The 17,426-nt window shown below is 49.5% G+C and overlaps 7 protein-coding genes across 7 annotated transcripts; 5 read left to right on the top strand and 2 right to left on the bottom strand.

Annotated features, from left to right (window-relative positions):
- Nucleotides 1-649: 649 nt before the first annotated feature.
- BT62DRAFT_44493 (uncharacterized protein) lies at nucleotides 650-2,214 on the top strand. Its single transcript, XM_043180912.1, has 4 exons — nucleotides 650-712; nucleotides 881-985; nucleotides 1,041-1,357; nucleotides 1,405-2,214. The coding sequence occupies exons 2-4, from the start codon at nucleotides 882-884 to the stop codon at nucleotides 2,097-2,099; spliced, it is 1,116 nt and encodes a 371-aa protein (XP_043046557.1). The 5' UTR covers nucleotides 650-712; nucleotide 881; the 3' UTR covers nucleotides 2,100-2,214.
- A 246-nt stretch (nucleotides 2,215-2,460) lies between these two features.
- Nucleotides 2,461-3,936, top strand: BT62DRAFT_879137 (uncharacterized protein; the record flags this gene model as incomplete). Its single annotated transcript, XM_043182579.1, has 5 exons — nucleotides 2,461-3,088; nucleotides 3,142-3,474; nucleotides 3,522-3,591; nucleotides 3,649-3,752; nucleotides 3,806-3,936. 5 exons carry the CDS (start codon nucleotides 2,461-2,463, stop codon nucleotides 3,934-3,936), a joined length of 1,266 nt encoding a protein of 421 aa, XP_043046556.1.
- A 600-nt stretch (nucleotides 3,937-4,536) lies between these two features.
- BT62DRAFT_977525 (uracil-DNA glycosylase) lies at nucleotides 4,537-5,581 on the top strand (the record flags this gene model as incomplete). Its single annotated transcript, XM_043189284.1, has 8 exons — nucleotides 4,537-4,626; nucleotides 4,655-4,706; nucleotides 4,753-4,820; nucleotides 4,868-4,898; nucleotides 4,950-5,055; nucleotides 5,110-5,326; nucleotides 5,377-5,396; nucleotides 5,446-5,581. The coding sequence occupies 8 exons, from the start codon at nucleotides 4,537-4,539 to the stop codon at nucleotides 5,579-5,581; spliced, it is 720 nt and encodes a 239-aa protein (XP_043046555.1).
- A 713-nt stretch (nucleotides 5,582-6,294) lies between these two features.
- On the top strand, nucleotides 6,295-11,198 carry BT62DRAFT_940348 (uncharacterized protein). The gene is made up of 9 exons (XM_043187746.1): nucleotides 6,295-6,525; nucleotides 6,591-6,671; nucleotides 6,725-6,837; nucleotides 6,899-7,049; nucleotides 7,100-7,434; nucleotides 7,484-7,554; nucleotides 7,613-9,007; nucleotides 9,157-9,405; nucleotides 9,652-11,198. The coding sequence occupies exons 1-9, from the start codon at nucleotides 6,394-6,396 to the stop codon at nucleotides 11,154-11,156; spliced, it is 4,032 nt and encodes a 1,343-aa protein (XP_043046554.1). The 5' UTR covers nucleotides 6,295-6,393; the 3' UTR covers nucleotides 11,157-11,198.
- A 95-nt stretch (nucleotides 11,199-11,293) lies between these two features.
- Nucleotides 11,294-14,196, top strand: BT62DRAFT_990027 (D-lactate dehydrogenase cytochrome oxidoreductase). The gene is made up of 12 exons (XM_043190194.1): nucleotides 11,294-11,779; nucleotides 11,830-11,997; nucleotides 12,049-12,162; nucleotides 12,213-12,273; nucleotides 12,467-12,558; nucleotides 12,608-12,665; nucleotides 12,725-13,018; nucleotides 13,071-13,097; nucleotides 13,145-13,412; nucleotides 13,462-13,664; nucleotides 13,718-13,848; nucleotides 13,904-14,196. The coding sequence occupies exons 1-12, from the start codon at nucleotides 11,543-11,545 to the stop codon at nucleotides 13,940-13,942; spliced, it is 1,692 nt and encodes a 563-aa protein (XP_043046553.1). The 5' UTR covers nucleotides 11,294-11,542; the 3' UTR covers nucleotides 13,943-14,196.
- Nucleotides 14,197-14,645: 449 nt separating this feature from the next.
- On the bottom strand, nucleotides 14,646-15,262 carry BT62DRAFT_44257 (uncharacterized protein). The gene is made up of 2 exons (XM_043180902.1): nucleotides 15,199-15,262; nucleotides 14,646-14,970 (listed from the first exon to the last, which is right to left on the bottom strand). The coding sequence occupies exons 1-2, from the start codon at nucleotides 15,199-15,201 to the stop codon at nucleotides 14,728-14,730; spliced, it is 246 nt and encodes an 81-aa protein (XP_043046552.1). The 5' UTR covers nucleotides 15,202-15,262; the 3' UTR covers nucleotides 14,646-14,727.
- BT62DRAFT_977522 (uncharacterized protein) lies at nucleotides 15,262-17,397 on the bottom strand (the record flags this gene model as incomplete). Its single annotated transcript, XM_043189283.1, has 11 exons — nucleotides 15,262-15,339; nucleotides 15,466-15,492; nucleotides 15,545-15,601; nucleotides 15,656-15,703; nucleotides 15,762-15,836; nucleotides 15,908-15,932; nucleotides 15,987-16,203; nucleotides 16,227-16,503; nucleotides 16,851-17,033; nucleotides 17,162-17,329; nucleotides 17,386-17,397. The coding sequence occupies 11 exons, from the start codon at nucleotides 17,395-17,397 to the stop codon at nucleotides 15,262-15,264; spliced, it is 1,167 nt and encodes a 388-aa protein (XP_043046551.1).
- Between the last annotated feature and the right edge of the window lie 29 nt (nucleotides 17,398-17,426).

The raw sequence follows: 17,426 nt of genomic DNA, 5'->3' as shown, positions 1-17,426 counted from the left end.
TTCATTGTTGCCATGACCATCGTCTGCAGACTTCTGACAGTGAGAAACCGTCCGAATATCGAGAAAGTTGCACATACCGGTGTTGTTACGCGGACCCCATTATTGGTGGTGCCTTCTGTGCTTGCTGGCTCCGACCCGGGGCCCGAGTTGCTCGTTCCTCCAATAGTCATGTTATCGGGGAGATCGGCAGAAGACTAGACAGTAAGAAATTAGTCAAGTCGGATAGGCTACGACCGGAACCAGACGTACTGTAACATCGGCGTAAGGATTTAGGTCGAGCGTAGAGACAGAATAGAACTTGAAACCATTTTCCGCGATATTGTCCGAATAAAATTGCGGGATTTCACGATGGCCTTGATGAGCTTGATACATCGTCATGGGCAGAGACGTTGGGCAGAGAGACTGTTTCTGATGATATCACCCATGGGAATGTAAGACTCAAACCTGCACGTCATTACGGGCACGGGAGACATTCAATTGAACCGAAACATGCACCGGTCACGGGGGAAGACCTATCAAGTATGCGAAGTTCCCAGAACAGCGGAGCACATTGTGGAAGGCAGGGAATCACAAATGGTGTGTGAAAACACGAGCGAAAGGTTCGGAAAATGTAATTGATGCGTCATAATTTGGCTGCATCCTGCTAGGCAAATACTGTGAAAATTTTCTCTGCCATCCACTCTGTCTTGATCAACCATCGTGAAGACAACGTGTAAGTTGCTTTCTAGTCGTATTAAGGGATGAAATGCACTGGGCTCTGAATTCATCTTGCTGTAATGCACTACGCTTACGAGCGGCGGCTTAGAAACCCGTTGACTGACTTTTCATCGTTACCTGGCTGTTTTTTTTTTTCTACCTGACATTCACAATCTTTTAACAGGATGGACGGAGAGAATGATATGACCGCGCAAGTAAATGCATTGCACAATGAGATGGCTACGAGCATTTCATCTGTCCGAGAGGTGATTCGAGATCTGGCATCCAAGTACGTTGCGTCGTCTGCATGTACTTCCAAGGCTGAATGTAACAGCTGTTCCCAGGCCTAGTGATACATCGGATGGAATATCTCTTCTATCACTGAAGAACCACATTCTGCTCAGTTACATACAGTCTCTGCTGCTGCTTTCATGCCGTCGAGCGCTTTCACATAGTCTTGCGACCAGAAGTCCTCCGCAGCAACCCTTCAGCGATCCAGATCGAGATGCCCGAGGAGGTGGTCCTGGGGACCTTGTCGACTCCATGATAGAAAGCAGAATTGTGCTTGAGAAAGTAAAGGTTCTGGAAGGCAGGATGCGATATCAAATTGACAAATTGGTTCGACTTGCCAAAGACGATGCTGCTGCGGATGTGGGAAATGGTAAGCATCAAGTTTTATGTCGTTTCTTCCTAAATTTGCTATCGTAGATCCACTTGCCTTTCGACCTAACCCCGAGAACCTCATCGACAACGATGACGAAGCATCAGAGGGTGAGGAAGAAGGAGGGAATGATGGACCAACGGCTTCGAACGACGGGATCTACCACCCTCCGCGGTTGGCTCCCATGCCTTATCTCCCCACTGTGAAAGACAAGAACAAGAAACGGGCACCGATACCTACTTCGCTCAGCGCTCTGCGGCATGCCGATCCCACACTTCCTTATACTGAATCCACATCCGGCTTGGGCTCAACGCCATCACTCAATAACCAGTCATCCCGTGCCCGCTACCTCAAGCGGCTGACTGAATTTGAAGAAGAGCAATTCGGCCGAGTAATGCTTAGCAAGAAGGAGGCGCGGAGACGAAGACGAGATGAAGAGACTCTAGCTATGGGTGGTGGCCTCAGCGGTGTCAGGGAAGAGGGCAAAGGCCGCGTCCGTCGTGGTGGAAGAGGGTTTGATGACGAATTTGCAGATGTTTTGCGCGATGTTGACCGTGGTGGAAATGGACGTGAAGGGGATGGCTATGCTGAGCTTCGGCAGCGAAGTAAGCGTGGCTCAGTCCTTGAGAGAAGCCGGGATGCTAGGAGGGAGTCTACGGCGATGGAGGATGAGGTACCGATGAAGAAAAGGAAGCGATCCAGGTTCGAGACGGAGAGAAAAGCTGTGAAGAAAAGAAAATAGGTTGCCTTGCGCTTCGCACAGCTTTGGAGCGCATCCAGCTGTACTGAAGATTTGGCGACGCGATGATACAATTGGTTATATCTCAAGCCATCGCCAAAGCTCCTACCTGACGAAACAAAATGCCGAAGCATTCGCGCCACTTGTCTTTGTTTTCTGCTTTGCTAGTATATAAGAGAGAATTTGCCTACTATCGTACTCGCCCGTAGATTTACTTTCACACATCTTCGCGATGTCGAGACCGTCACTATGGGAGGTACTCAGGAAAGTGACTACTGCCACACTCCGGTCCGATTCTCCGATATTGATGCGAAGGCTGGACTCTGACAAAAGCCACGGTACCGCCCTCCTGCCATCCACCACGATGGGCAGAGCCAAAGCCTTCTTTGCCAAGTTCTTGGACCTCGAAGAAAGGCAGCCCAGTCCACCAAAGCCTGCCGACATCGAGCCACCAGTGGATGCTTTCAACAACCTCACCATTCACGAGCCTCTGCCATCGCCTACACGGACAAGCTATGCAACGACGCATTCATTCGTTGGCGGATTCCAACCTTTACCGCGTCCTCCAGCAATGACTATGCCCCATCCAGCTGTGTCTCTTACCATGCAGCATGCTTTGAACCTTCCACTGCCAGAGGAACCTCCCCGGGCCCATTCAGCCCCAGAGGTCCCACGGCAACGATATCCTGTGCTATCTTCGACCCCTGCCTCGCCTTCGCCCTCGGCACGAAGCTCGTCACCAGCAGCAGAGCCAAAAATGGGACGACCGCGCGCGTCGTCAACACCTCCAGATCCAAACGCGTCTCCAGATACCCAATGCTCTGGTATCACAAAGACGGGAAGGCGCTGCATACGACAAGTCAAGAACTGGGGAGCTGCGCTGCCTGGAGTGGAACGATTCTGTCATCAGCATAGGAAAGAACTTCTTGACCCTAGCGGATTTTACGTCCGAAGGAAGGGCGCTGAAGGGTCAGAGTGGATCGACTTTGCAGGTATGCGTTTGCACGTCTCATTACGCGTATTTGTATTCACTGTGTTGCTCTAGATTACATCCCTTCATATCTTCAACCAGATACACAAGTGGCTCTACGTGTAGAGATGGAGAAAGCGCGTTCTCAGTCCGATGTCGAGGGGTATATCTATACCTTTGAGATTAGGAACCCCGACGATAGCAAAACCATCCAGCTCAAAGTCGGACGTGCGGTCAATGTTGTGAAACGATTGAATGAGTGGGGCAAACAATGTGGTTCAAAGGAGCAGGTTCTTAGAGGTTTCTACCCTGGTTCCGTCGGGGATGGCGGAGATGAGACTTCCTTGATGAAAGGACGTGTCATTTTGCCGGAGGGTGGGAACGAGGACGTCTGGTGCCACCGACTGGGTGAGTCCACTGTCAGGAATTCGTCTATGGCCTAACAACTGGTTTAGAGCGGCTGATACACCTCGAATTGGCGGACCTGGCGGTAAATGCGGCATATCTTCAGCCGGGCTGGAAGTCGTTTTCAAAAGGGAAAGGGAAAGGAGCCGCCAAACCCAAGGCGGGCCCACGAGCCAGCACCGGGAGTATCTCGACCACACCGTCTTCTGTTGCTTCTCCGAAGAAAAGAAATGGTAGGATGGGCAATGGAAACGGTGGGCGGGGCCAGCCGTGTCAGGATTGTGAGTCTATTCATATTATCACAAAGACGTTTGTTTCATGCAGCTTTCCCTAGGTGGGGCCATTCATAAAGAAATCTTCGAGTTTCAGCGTATCACATCAGGTCCCTACGCGGGAAGGGAATGGGATGGTATCGTGAAGAAAGTTATAGAAGAGTGGGGAGTATTCGTGCGAACGTACGTGTAAGCAATAGGTCATTTTTTATCCTGCATTTATTCTGTTATATGCTTTGTTGCAATCTATGCTACTGTATCTCAAGTATTTGTTATCTGTATCATTTACTGGACAGAATGGAATCACTTCAATAGCCTTTACGCACTGGCAAGAAGATGTTTTTTTGAGGTATGCAAGCGAATCGGCGAGGATCAGTTGATGGCAAGTGACGTCACCGCTGAACTCGGACGATGTCAATACGACCACACAACGCGTCTCTTGCAACTGCACTCGTTTGTTCGACGACCTCAGGCAGGAATACCATGCCCAAGCATACACATAAAACTACTATAGAGGAGCTGGAATCGGAATCCGTTCACACTATGGCAGCATCACGCGCCGGAAGATCTGTTAGAACCATTACTCGGTAAGCCATTTTACTCCAATGGCCACTTGGGGTCAGAGTCTGCTTTACCAGCCCCAACCAACTCTGACTGCTTCATTGCTTCTAGTGTTACCAAGTCTTCAGTAATCCATAATATACCCCATGTCGACCGTGCCACAACGGACAATTTGTCGGCATTGCCACCACCTACCGTTGCAGCAATCTTGTCTACTCTCGAGCTAGATACTATGCACAAATCGTGGTACAACGCATTGCAAACTGAATTTAGTAAGGATTACTTTTTGAAGGGGAGTGCTGCTTATTCGATGTCTTTTGTCGTATATAAATGCTTACTTTATGTTGCAGCTGAAACATTTTTTACTTCAGGAGCATAAATCGCACACCATTTACCCCTCAAGTATGCATTCCATTGCCCTACAATTTTCAATTTCATATGCCAATAGTGGCGGACATATATTCTTGGTCGCGGCTTACACCTCTTGAAGCTGTGAAGGTGGTTATCCTCGGTCAAGTAAGATATGCTGTCTTTGGCACTCCATTGGTGACACTTAACCTCAGGATCCGTACCACAACGTTGGACAAGCGCATGGTTTGTTCTTCACTACATCTATCACCTGCTGATCGTTTATGTCTTTATCAGGATTATCGTTTTCAGTTTTGCCGCCAACAAAGATACCTGGGTCGCTACAGAATATTTATAAACAGATAGCAAATGATATACCTTCCTTTGTAATACCTCAAACCGGGTACTTTGACGGGTTCCTTCACTGTCTATTCTAACGCTGACTGAGAATCATTAGAAACCTTAGTCCAATAGCTCGCTTGGGAGTACTCTGGCTTAACACTTCCCTCACAGTCCGTGCGCATAAAGCGTATTCTCATGCTGGTAAGGGCTGGGAGACTTTCACTACTCAGGTCATCAGAGCCGTCACTTCGAGGGCTGATGGCAAAGGTGTCGTCTTCATGGCCTGGGGGCTTCCCGCCCAAAAGACATGTGACAAGATAGGTATTGATGAAGTCCGTCCATTTACCATCTGTACTGTCTCGGCGCTGACCTAATTCTTTAGACAAAACACTTGGTTCTGAGGTAAAGCTCTCAGTGCATCTTGACAGTTTGCAAGTCTGAGCTATTCCAGATCTCCACATCCTTCACCTTTATCGGCTCATCGAGGATTTATTGGGAATGGCCATTTTCGCAAGGCCAATGAATGGCTTTTAAACAGGTATGGAGACGGGGCAGAGATTAAATGGGATATTTTAAACGATAAATAACATCCCATGTGGGTGTAAGTTCGTCCATGTCCGTGCTCGGTGCGCTGAGGCGTCCATTTTAGGTTCTCGTACATGATTCAAAACCAGCAATCCGTGTCCATCTGAGGTTATTGACATTCGAGGAAGGAACGAGGTACTTGGCCAAAGTGGCGCCGGCTCCAAGATGTCCGAGGTACTTCCTTGGTTACTTTCTCCCCATGATTGTAACCCCCTCGGCGAAGGCTTGGAAATTCAGAATGGACAGAGGATGGATGTGTAGACAGGCTAGTCTTCACCCTGGCTAGAGCTCGACATCGGTAGGATCTTAGAGGGAGTAAACGAGGTGAGCCTAAAATCCACGAGGGCAACCAGGGCATGGGCAGCTGACTCGGGAAGTCGAGGCCGGCTTGATGGTGCATATGTCGATCCAGCTGAGTGTGCTAAATGAGTGACCAGGAACTTGATGGAATGTACGGAAGTCGGGCGACGACAGCAGACAAACAACAGAACAGCGAGACTCGTAGTGTACTAAGACCTGGAGATAACGGTATACAGGCGACGAATGTCGTTCGGTCGGTATTGAGCACTGAGTATGTAAAGGCTTACAGTCTGGCCCACTGCAAAGTCGAGTTCAAGTCGACCCCTGTGCTCCAGAATCAAAGACTGCACGGCATCGTGTCGGCAAGAGATGGCAACCAAACAAACAAAATCGCTTAGGTAATACTAGTCCTCATTGTCACTGCACCATCGCGTTTCCAGCTTCACCGCTTTACCTTTTACCATATCCTCGAGCGTTCCTTTTCAACGTCTTCGCCCTTAACGCTTCGTAAACCATGTCTGCTACAAGAGTTCATCCTCACCATGCGCTGCCAGCGCCCGTCGTTCACCAGGGATTTTCCATTTCGCAGTCCAAGTCCCACGTACTGGCTGGCGTCCAGGACGCGTACTGGAACGACGAGGAAGTAGTCAGTCTTTAAGCGTTTTTGATCTACACCCCTCTCATTATTCGTTGTCTACTTCGAATATACAGGAAGATGCAGAGTGTCCGCTTTGCTTGGAAGAAATGGACATTTCAGATCTCAATTTCAAGCCTTGTGTCTGTGGTTACCAGGTAAAACATCGCATACGGCTCTTCTGTACCTTTTCACTGATTCTTCTGACTAGATCTGTCGCTTCTGCTGGCATCACATCAAAGAGAATCTGAACAAGCGTTGTCCGGCTTGCCGGAGGGTGTACACAGATGAGGGGGTAGAGTTCAAGCCTATTTCACCTCAAGAGTGCGTTTGTTTGGTGGTCGTTTCTTTTCCTTGGCATGCTCATTGCATCTTGACTTGTTAGCCATAAGCGCTTGACCCAGCAGAAGAAGCAACGCGAACGAGAGCGCAAGGAGCTCGACGCTTTGGGCAGACGCCATTTGGCCAATGTGCGTGTCGTTCAGCGCAATGTCGTCTACGTAGTCGGAATAGGTCCTCGATTTGCCAAGGAAGAGGTACAGTCTTTCATGTCAGTTCCAGCACGATGCTCATTTTCTTCGTGCAGCTTATTCCAACGTTACGCTCCAACGAATATTTTGGTCAATATGGCAAAATTACAAAGATTGTTCTGGTCAAGAGGACACCGTCGGGAGGTGGTGCCCCCGTCGTCGGACTATATATCACATATCACAGACGAGAAGATGTCGCACGCGCCATCGCCGCTGTTGACGGCACACCATCTCCAGGTGGCGGCCGAGATGTGATGAGAGCCAGCTATGGAACAACTAAATATTGCATGGCGTTCTTGCGGGGCGCTACATGTAGTGATCACAGTTGCATGAATCTGCATGAATGGGGAGACGAAAAGGACTGCTTTACGAAGGAGGACCTGACGACTTTGTTTGTCTGTTTCATTCCCTCTCGTGTTCTTATTCTCACTGCATTCTAGAAAACATACGATCAAAGCGACAGAAAGCCGAACAAGAACAGTTATGGGAAAGAAAGGGGAAGAAGCTGAAGGTACGCATTAAGACCTCTTTGGACTTTCTACTTACGAACATCTGAACATTTACGATAGGACTACCGCGTGCTTCGGCTTGGGGACACAAAACCTCGCTACCTGCCGCGTCAACGAGTGTTTCCTCTAACTTTTCGTCGTCTTCAACTGTTCCTGTATCGCGTCAGAGCCGTCGGGGTGGCAGTAGACAAATTCGTCCTGTTGCAACTGAGTCCCGACCATCGAACGCTCGTGTGCAGCAGGATCGAAGGTCTGCAAAGAGCACATCACAGCTATCATCTCGTCCTTCCACGCCTGCGTCACTTCCACCGCGTCCTCTAACCCCTGCTGAGGCAAAGTCACTGCAGAAGAAGTCTTCAGTCCCCGCCCAGCCGCCATCTCCTACTCCATCTGGCAATGCTGAGTCGGAGCCAGGCTCTGTCTCCCCTACCAAGTCATCGGAGTCGCTGCCGCCTTCTGTTCCCCCAGGTCTGTCAGCACCCCCAGGTCTTCCTTCTCCTGCGCGCCCACCCCGTGCAGAGACAGCGTCTCCTCAAACTCCTCTTCTCGCTTTGCAGACTTCTTATCAGATGTCGAATGCAGCGCGAGCATTACTTGATGATGTTAAGGCCCGGCGTGAAGCTCCTCCACCATCTATCTCGGCGCACAGTCCCTTCCCCGACTTTGATCGTACATTGCAGAATCTGTCTGGAGGGGATGGCGGCTTCGGAGGGTTTAGTTTCAATCTAGACCCCAAGCTTGCGGGTGACGATGCAGAAGAAGTCCAGCTACCTGACTTTGAGGCTGAGGCACAAACTCCTTTCATTGGTACATATGTCGATGCTTTCCCTGCTTTACGCCAGGGTTCTCCCAGTGCCTTTATGGCACCGCCAGGATTGTCACATCCCCATAATCCTAGTCGGGCGATCTACGATCCCATGTCTGTTCGGACACCGCCATTGATCGAGCGGCAGTCTACGGGAGGGTCGAACTATATTGGATCTTTCAACCCCTTTGCAGAGCAAAACGAGGAGTCATCTCGAGTGCACTCTCCTACTAAATCTTCCTTTGATGATGAAACCAGGAAAGTCTCGCGTTTCGGATTTGCTCGGGGTAGACGAGGGTCGACGGCGGCATCCTCGCCTCTTCACGTTCCATCGCCTCTCAGTGTTACTAACAGCATAAGTGAAACGCACTCGCTATACAATTCTGTCGATCAACAACCTCATTCTCCTGCCATCTCTCAGTGGTCACTGCATTCACGTCAAGATTATGTTTACCAACAGCCACCTTCCGCGATGGGGTCGCCCATGTTACAGCACACTCAGGCCCAGCCGTATTCACAGGTGCAAGGCCGCTTCCCTTTTTTCAGTTCCGGTATCAGCGCCGGTATCAGTGAAGCCGATCTCAGAGATCTCATCCAATCAAGTCGGGATCGGGTAACCAATAGTTCGGCCGTGCGTAGCGGCTCTGCTGGTAGGACGCTTCTCTTTGTATGAATGATTCGATGGGAGTGTTGACGGGACTCTTTGCTTTTTTCCCTTCTTGCATAAATGTACCCTATGCCATTCTATATCCATTCCCATTTTGCCCTTCTTGTTTTTCTCTTTTCTCTTGTTATCTAGAACAACCGGGCGCAAGTGGACATCAACCATTCACCGATCCAGCCATCATGTCCGCCCGGTTTGCGTCTGGTCAAGACGTGGGATATCAACCAGCGGATCATAACCGTCTAAACTATACATCACCTCCTGGACTTGTGTACCCTCAAGCTAGTACGAATATGCCGAGGGCATTAGGGATGGAGAGAGATGGACCCATTAATGGTGAGTGTCTTCCATGTTCCTCTGAGGAGAGGGAGGACAGCGTACCGAGTTCCCGTGCTTTCTCAGTGCGGAAAATATATTATCGGCCTTGATGCACCGTCCTATCACCCCTTCCGTCTCACTACACGTCGACTTTGCGGCCAAGAAAAAAGTTATGATCACGCTAAAACCATCACTATACGCTTGATACCCTCCCCCCTCTCCTCGAGCTCTAGTATTACCGTCTTCTTTGACGCTAATCTGTGTTGCTTTATTTTCTTGCTGTTCCAATCTCTACAGTATCCATAGACACAGCCGTGCAACCCCCGATTTTGTCTTCGTCAGACTTTCCGGCGCTTTCATCTGCAGTACCAAGTATAGACACGACTCCCAGTGTTCTAACAACAGACGAAGTCTCCCCCGAGGATCTTGAGGCCCAAGAGAAGGCGGACCGCAAAGCTGCCAAACGGGCCGCTGCCGCAGAAAGGGCGGCCGAGAGGCAGAAGATTGCGCAGGAGAAGGCGGCGGCGAAAGCGGCGGAGAAGGCACGTGCTGCCCTTGAAAAAGCTGCTGAAAAGGAGAAGGCGGCGGCTGTAAAGGCACAGCAGGAGAAGGAGCGTCTGGAGAAAGAAAAGATTAAAAAAGAGGAAGCGAAGGCTGCGAGAGAGAAGGAACGTCTTGTGAAGGCAGAAAGGGAGGAAAAGCTGGCTAAGCTTGAGAAAGCGAGGGCGGCCCAGGCAGAGAAGGATAGAGAATTGCGTAATGCCATCAAGGAGGCCAATGCCTTGAAGGCTAAATTGGCGAGTGAACACGCTAAAATCACGGCGCTGGAGAAATCTGTCACCCGCCAAGTATCTTCCCCGACTCCCTCTGAAACAATCCAGGTTCCTCTCCTTTCCAAGAAACCGAAAAAGAATAAGCCCATCGCGAAACCTGCCAGAGTATCTGTTAAGGAAGAGGATCAGGTTACTGAGGAAACTTCGACTATATTCTCTGCGCCTGACGTACCACTCCTTCCCTCGAGCAAGGGAAACACTGTGACTTCGAGTTCTACAAATTCCCGTTCTCAATCTGTAGATCGTAAGGGACCCACACCCCTGGAAGATTTGCTAGAGGATATCCACATGATGAACCCAGCTATGGACCTTCCAAACCACCCATTCTTCAATCTTCAAAAGATTAACCCTGCTGCGAAGATGCCGCTAGAGTACGGACCACTTGTGCATGCTCTGTCTGCTCTATCGGTTGGCGGTGGCACTTTTGCCAACAGTGTCCCTTCAGGATCCATCGATAACGCGGTCTCTTCCTTCCAGCAGCTGCTGGAGACGCTTACACAAACCATCTCTGATCTGCTGCGCTTGCTGCCTCGCACGACCTGGGACGATAGTTCCTCCTTTGATGGCGTACTGAGGGATATGTTAAAGGGAGATGATTTTCTCGATGAAGGAGGTGAAGAGAGCCAAGGCAAGGACGATGAAGTTGCTGCGTTGACTCTGGCCCTCGAGCGACGTGCCCGCTGGATGGAGGTTCAGCTTTCCAAACTCGAAAAACTTCATCGGGATATCAATACTGCTGCTGTTCGAGCGGTCCTTGCTTTCAATGATGGCGGCTGGGACAGGCATGGATTCATGCCGCGAGTTGGAAATACATTGCGCAGGTTTGACAACATGGGGTTGGTTGAAGAGAATGGGGTTGTTAGAGCGATGACGGCAGATGAGCTGGAGAAGAAGCTTGCGGTTGCGAGGGAGGCTGCTGTGTTTGCTGAGACAGAAGTAAGGGAGATGATGGAGAATATGCAAGCATTCAAACCCATAGATTAGATTACAACGAGCATTAGTATATAATGAAACAAACTTGTCTGCACGGTGTTGGAATGCAAACAATGGTAGTACAATAACATGGGTGTATGCGCCTTATTATTGTAAGAAGGCCCCGTGGCTCTTCACCGCTGCAAACCGTATCCTTCTTGCATACAGTTGTCGCTCTCGAAGCACGTAATTCAGCTCAACCGGCCGCGGCCTTGACTCGAACACCGTGATATCCAGTACACTGGCAACGGATTCATCGCGCCAATATTTCAAGGAAAGCACGAATAGCACGCAACATGCGACCAATAGTCGGAATCGTGCCGGATTAACTTTGTACATGGCGGTGGTGAAGTAGTGTCAGCTGAGGAATCCGGCGGCCCTCTTATCTCACGACCACCATGTTCCGCCTGGGATTGGGGAGACAGCCATGGCGCTTCCCAGCTGTCCAGCGACGCCTCTACGCTGCAAAGAGGCCGATTCCTAAGCTCGTCACGACGGGGCCCAGCACTTTTTCCCGATACTCGCCTTGGTCACCTCATTTCGCATATTCCTGGAAAGCACGAAGCTTTCTGCAGGGAGTCACGTACGCTATTGGACTACTCCTCGCGACGCAGTACGTGGACACGATACTCTTCGTATGTCATGGCTTGTGTGTGCAAGGAAGCTTGTTTAACATGCCATCTAGTCCAATATCGACAAAGGATACGGTACTGAACGCGAAATAAGAGTTGCTATTGAGAAGCTCAAGCTCGCGTTACCTGGAGAGGACACTGTGTCGACCGACCCGGAGGTCCTTAAGTCTTATGGCTCATCGGACAACTCGTACCACCCAGCGTCCCCGCACTCAGCTGTGGTGCGTGTTTCTCCCTTGATACGCTGCCAATCGTTCAATGAAGGGATGTAGGTTCGGCCTAGCAGCACGGAAGATGTGGTGAAAATTGTTAACATCGCTCGAGAATATAGGGTACCCATTGTCGTATCGGCTGGTGCTACGAGTCTTGAAGGTCATTTCTCTGGGGTGCGTTTCTCAATCTTAACATTGCATTCTGTGCTAAGATTGGTTGATAGGTGTCAACTGGGAGCATATGCGTCGATGTGTCTGGGATGGATAAAATTATTCAGATAAATGGTGAGTGTTCCCGTGACTTCAGAGGTTTGCCGTCAGTGCCTATATGGGGGATACCACACGTTTTTTCGGTATATGATACCGCATTAATCTATTTGTGCATGCGGGCACGTTCTGGTGTTGTGCGACTACAGATGGTGGCGGCAATCATCCTATTCTCTAATTTTCTCTTGTCCGTAAACTAACGTTGTTTTAGAGGCGGACTCCGATCTCGTTTGTCAAGCAGGTGCCAGATGGGAAGACATCAACCAAGCGCTCAAAGAACAAGGGATCCCGCTTTTCTTTCCTGTCAGCCATTCGTACATCCTACTCAGTCGTCATCTAATGTGTTTTACAGCTTGACCCAGGACCAGGCGCGACAATCGGTGGTATGGTTGGAACTGGCTGCAGTGGAAGTACGTCTTAGTTTTCAATCTGAGGATACAATCACGCGTTAACCAAGTGCATTCTTCAGCTAATGCAGTTAGGTACGGCACAGCAAAGGCTGAGTGGTTTTTAAACTTGACTGTTGTTCTTCCCAATGGCGAAGTGATCAAGACAAGACGCCGGTCGCGCAAGTCCGCCGCTGGATTTGATACCACTAAGTTGTTCATTGGTGCTGAGGGCACATTGGGTATAGTTACGGAAGCCACACTTCGACTGGCCCCACTGCTCCCAACGAAAGTAGCCATGGCGCAGTTCCCTTCAATAGATAAAGCTGTGGATGCCGTGCAGGAAATACTTAATTCACCTTACGGCGCCAACTTCCGTGAGTGCCATGATATTGCCTGTAGCTTTGTGTTAACTCGTCATCATAATAGAATGCGTCGAACTTCTGGATAACAACAGTAGGCCAGATGTTTGGGGTCGAGATGCGCTACTAACGTCATTGTAGTGATGAAGGCTATAAACACGAGCGGAGTCATCGAACACACGTATCCAATTAGCGACACCCTATTTTTCAAGATACAAGGATCACCCCTGTCGATCAAGTTGGCAGCAAAAGAAGCCCAGGAAATCACCAAAAAGCACTCCAGCTCCCACTTCGTGTTCGCAAAGACTGACGAGGAAGCCGCTGATTTATGGAGGAACAGGAAACATGCTCTGACGTCGTCGATAGCTTATGCAGGCCCCGGTGCAAAATGTTGGACTACGGACGTTTGGTGCGGCTCTCCATCCTCATTGGAGAATGTGTTATAACGTTCATTTTAGCGTTCCCGTCTCGCGCCTTCCTCAGCTCGTGGCAGAGTCGAAGAAAGACCTTGAGGAGGCTGGCATTTCGAGCACTATCGTGGGACATGTTGGCGATGGCAACTTCCATGCGCTGTTGCTGTTCAAGAGTGACGACGAGCTGGGGAAAGTGAGCGATGCCGTTCATCGCATTGTACATCGAGCTATTGCTTTGGATGGAACGTGTGAGTAGCCTTTCTGTACTGGAGGTCGATTACTACTAATCCTGGGGTTGCAGGCACCGGGGAGCATGGTGTTGGAGTCGGTAAAAAGGAATATCTCATCGATGAGCTAGGTGAGGGTACAGTGGAATTAATGAAGACGATCAAAAAGGCCGTTGATCCTCAAAATCTTCTCAATCCCGGCAAGGTGAGATAGTCAACTTCTTGCCCTTTTTCTTCACATTCTCACAGCGACCGTCTAGCTGTATCCGGATGGGCCGCCGAAGAAAGCGACCAAGTAAAACGGAAGCACGTCTTCAGCGGATTTTAAACTTTCCGTCTACTACCGTCTCCTGGAATAGGACGTGATCGATGCCCGCATAACTACTTAGAGGACATAGAGAGTACTTAATGTATCTTGTACAAGTGCGATATTTATCAAGTCTTGTATCACTTAGCTAGAACCAAAGCCTCCTAGACCTAGTTTTCCGACAGCCGAGCATGCTACCGGTGCTGATATGCCGAATAATGGGATCCACACCTGAATGATACGTAGAGCAACCCAAAAAAAAAAGTACCGTGTCATGTAGGAAGCAAATTTCTTTTCATTGGCATGACAAGACAAAATTTTCCGTGACGATTTCAAAGTGGCCCAGGACTAGGTCCCGAATGTCGGGATGTGCGGTCAACGCGATCGTCACCATATGATACCGCCAAGAAAAAGAAGGCAGGGAGACGTGCCCGAGGTGAACGGCTCCAGACCTAAAAAGAGGACCCAATTCAAAGGGAGCAGCGAACGGTGGTAATATTATACTGTCCTGAGTAAAAATGACACTAGTCGTGGGAGGTGCGGCTCGACGGAAGACAACATGTATTTTCTGACTTTGACGATGCGAAATACTTGACTTGGTCAACACATACATTAGCACACTTCTTACACAGGCATGTATAATAATAAAATAATACAACAGTGCACAAAAAGCACATCAACCACAACCCAAGTCACCACTCAGCAACGCCTTAAATAAACAAAGAGGTGAAAATCAGCAAACGTTTCCGGCGCATAATCAGAAAAAGAGGAGAGGGATCAGACATCCAAAGGAAGGACATTATCATCCCGCATCGTGCCGACCCCCGCTTCCCGCCCAGCGCACCCCCAAAGGGGCGGCCCACGCTCGACACAACCCAATGGGTTCAGGTTGGTATGGAGGGGGAATATAGACGTTCCGCATTGGGGGAGTACTCCATAAAGAGGGCAACTAGAGTGGAAACTGCGAATGTAACGGAAATTTTCATCCGGTGGGTGGAGTGGGGGATAAAGGATGCTCACCTGTGGAAGAGTGTGGTAGTCAGTAACAGGTACGGCAGATGAGAGATAGTATAGAGGAGAATCAGACGAAATGGCACTGGCAAGTACACTGTGCACCCCGTAGGGTGCGTTTCTGTTGCGAACAGAAAAACTCTATTCCTCGGCATGGTCGTGTAGGACGGGGAAGAGAATAAAGTCATCACATGAATTGTGCGGACGACGCAAAGAAAAGAGAGAAGTAACACTTACCATGAAAGAAGAGATTGGGACAAGGCAAAGGAATGAAAAACGAACGGAAGAAAATTTTCATGCTTAAGTGTTTGTATCTGTTTTCCCCGGGATTTCCCGGTCCATCGTCACCACCCAAAGCGTAAAACGGAACAGCTTTGTCTAGTATTCCAGAGCATACATACGACCATGTAACGACTAAACAACATTGTGAAATGCAAAGCAATGTTCCAGAAGTGCGAGTAAGGGCTATCCACTTTCCTCATTTCAGCCTTTTTTCGACGCGACAAAATCATCCAAAAGAGTGGGCCAAGCCTGCCACAGTAGTGAGTAAAAACAGGTTGTATAGAAGAAATTTTGAGCAAACCCCATCCGCCTCGTATCCGTCAAGATTCGGTGACATTGTCTCGCAAAATTCAAGCATCTGTGTCAGGATGAGAACGACATTTCTGCTGGAGAAAGAAATATTAAATCTGACCATGGTCCATAAATCCTTATTTGCTGCCTTGTAAACCTCTCCCTTTCTCTGATACGAATATCAATGTCAATATGACACAATTAGTCGGAAAAACATGGTGACATACAGCGACAAACTCCAGGACATCCTTCATGAGAGGCGACTTCGGGGCCAATAACACAGTCCAAAAGGCAGTGGCGGTCTGATGAATTAAGGTTAGTGATAGGTATCGAGACAGCATGCCATTATAGGAAGTGTCAGAGACAGTCTAACCTCCATGTCAATATTCCGGGATTGCCTGTGAAATGCGCTCTATGAGCGCCTATAACAAGACAGAAGCCGAACGACCCACGGAGGCTTCACCAGAGTAAAACAGAACATGTAAAGTTTGCGAAACGCGTCTTTTGTATCAGCAGCGTAGATCCAGTATGCGGTTCGATCGTATGGCTCATCATTCTTCTTTGCATTGGTGGGACGCTTCAACGGAGGCTTCCCATCAATCAAGAGATCGTCAAGGTCTGATAATGCCCGGTATATCTGAGAAAGTGTGGATATTCTGCGAGCGCGGTCTAAGGGGCGGTGTTTCAGGGACAAAGGAACAAGGAGACGTACTTGCGCGCGGAAGTCCACTTGATCCATTGGCCTTTCGTGAATTTTCCCATCTCTTGAGCTTCCAGTTGCCAAGAAAAGAGCAGGGGCAATGCTCCCTCCATTGGGATATTTGCGTCCGAACACAACTTCTCGAGCCCTTCAGGGCCTATGACATCGGATGTATCTGGGTCTGCATATGTCTCGAAGAGCGCGACGGAACGCGCGGAAGCGTAAGGTTCAAGTTTGCCAGCTGCCAGCTTCTTGGATTCCCCGGCGGCCTGTGCGGGCGGTGAGCAGGATGTAATGTCAACAGCACACTAAACCCGACCTTGGCTACCGGCTTGCTGGGACCGGCTAGGTCGTCGCTATGTATGGTGTTGACGTCGTTAGAAGAACAGCAGGGAAGAAAGGATAATAAGCGCATAGATGTGCATCAACGCCGACCGCCACCACGACACCAGGATGTGATAGAGGAGATGAAAGGAAAAGGCTGTGATAGTAAGAACTCACAGGACAAACGGATCCTGAAATAGAACAGAATCAGCCACGTGGAAAGGAACAAGGCACGTGTCATTACCTTATCCGGGGCACTTTTTCGGTACGGCCAAAGTAGTTATAGTGGCACACGAAAGGGGAGGGGCGAGTAGGAGGACGCGAGGCGATAGCGTGGAAAGCGAGAAATAAACAGGAAAAAAAAATAAGATGAGCTCCCGCGAAGTTGCCTATACAAATTGCCGTACGTTGTGTTTGACTTCCTCCCTCGCTTCGTGGTCCTAAGGTTGCTGGTTCTTGCCTTCTTCGCGGGAGGCTAACACACCGTCAGACACGGCCAAAATGACAGAAAGGGCACTGCGAACGTACTTCGTCTTCATCAGCGGCGCCTTTCCTGTATCAAAAGCACAACTGGTAAATCTACCCGGAGCAAGAAAAAAATACGACGTACGGGGCTGCCTGTTTTGTGGTCTTTGCAGCTGCCTTTTTCGTAGATTTCTGCGATGTCGGGCCTGACGCATCCCCTCCCTTTTTTTCAGTCGAGGCGCGTGTAGAGCTCCGGGTGGCTCGCGTCGAACTGCTCTCGGATGGCGTCTCGCCAACTTGTTTTCGCTGGATGTGTGTACGTCAAGGTGAATGCCGAACGACATCGTTGTATGATCAAGAACCTTCGGTGGCATTTCGTAACGGCGGTTTACGATAGAGCAGG

The sequence above is a fragment of the Guyanagaster necrorhizus genome, assembly GCF_019112545.1.
Source record: "Guyanagaster necrorhizus MCA 3950 unplaced genomic scaffold BT62scaffold_1, whole genome shotgun sequence".
Classification (NCBI taxonomy): Eukaryota; Fungi; Basidiomycota; class Agaricomycetes; order Agaricales; family Physalacriaceae; genus Guyanagaster; species Guyanagaster necrorhizus.
Note: the sequence above shows the minus strand (reverse complement) of the source record. Positions and strands in the feature narration are given on the sequence as shown.

Excerpts from the sequence above, each read along its gene's own strand:
- BT62DRAFT_44493 (XM_043180912.1), top strand. The coding sequence starts at position 882 with ATGGACGGAGAGAATGATATGACCGCGCAAGTAAATGCATTGCACAAT. Across the intron at positions 986-1,040 it reads ATTCGAGATCTGGCATCCAA|GCCTAGTGATACATCGGATG; the intron begins GTACGTTGCGTC and ends AGCTGTTCCCAG. Across the intron at positions 1,358-1,404 it reads TGCTGCGGATGTGGGAAATG|ATCCACTTGCCTTTCGACCT; the intron begins GTAAGCATCAAG and ends TTGCTATCGTAG.
- BT62DRAFT_940348 (XM_043187746.1), top strand. The coding sequence starts at position 6,394 with ATGTCTGCTACAAGAGTTCATCCTCACCATGCGCTGCCAGCGCCCGTC. Across the intron at positions 7,435-7,483 it reads AAGGAGGACCTGACGACTTT|AAAACATACGATCAAAGCGA; the intron begins GTTTGTCTGTTT and ends ACTGCATTCTAG. Across the intron at positions 9,406-9,651 it reads GAGGGAGGACAGCGTACCGA|CCGTGCAACCCCCGATTTTG; the intron begins GTTCCCGTGCTT and ends CCATAGACACAG.
- BT62DRAFT_990027 (XM_043190194.1), top strand. The coding sequence starts at position 11,543 with ATGTTCCGCCTGGGATTGGGGAGACAGCCATGGCGCTTCCCAGCTGTC. Across the intron at positions 12,666-12,724 it reads TGGAACTGGCTGCAGTGGAA|CTAATGCAGTTAGGTACGGC; the intron begins GTACGTCTTAGT and ends TGCATTCTTCAG. Across the intron at positions 13,413-13,461 it reads TGTTGGACTACGGACGTTTG|CGTTCCCGTCTCGCGCCTTC; the intron begins GTGCGGCTCTCC and ends CGTTCATTTTAG.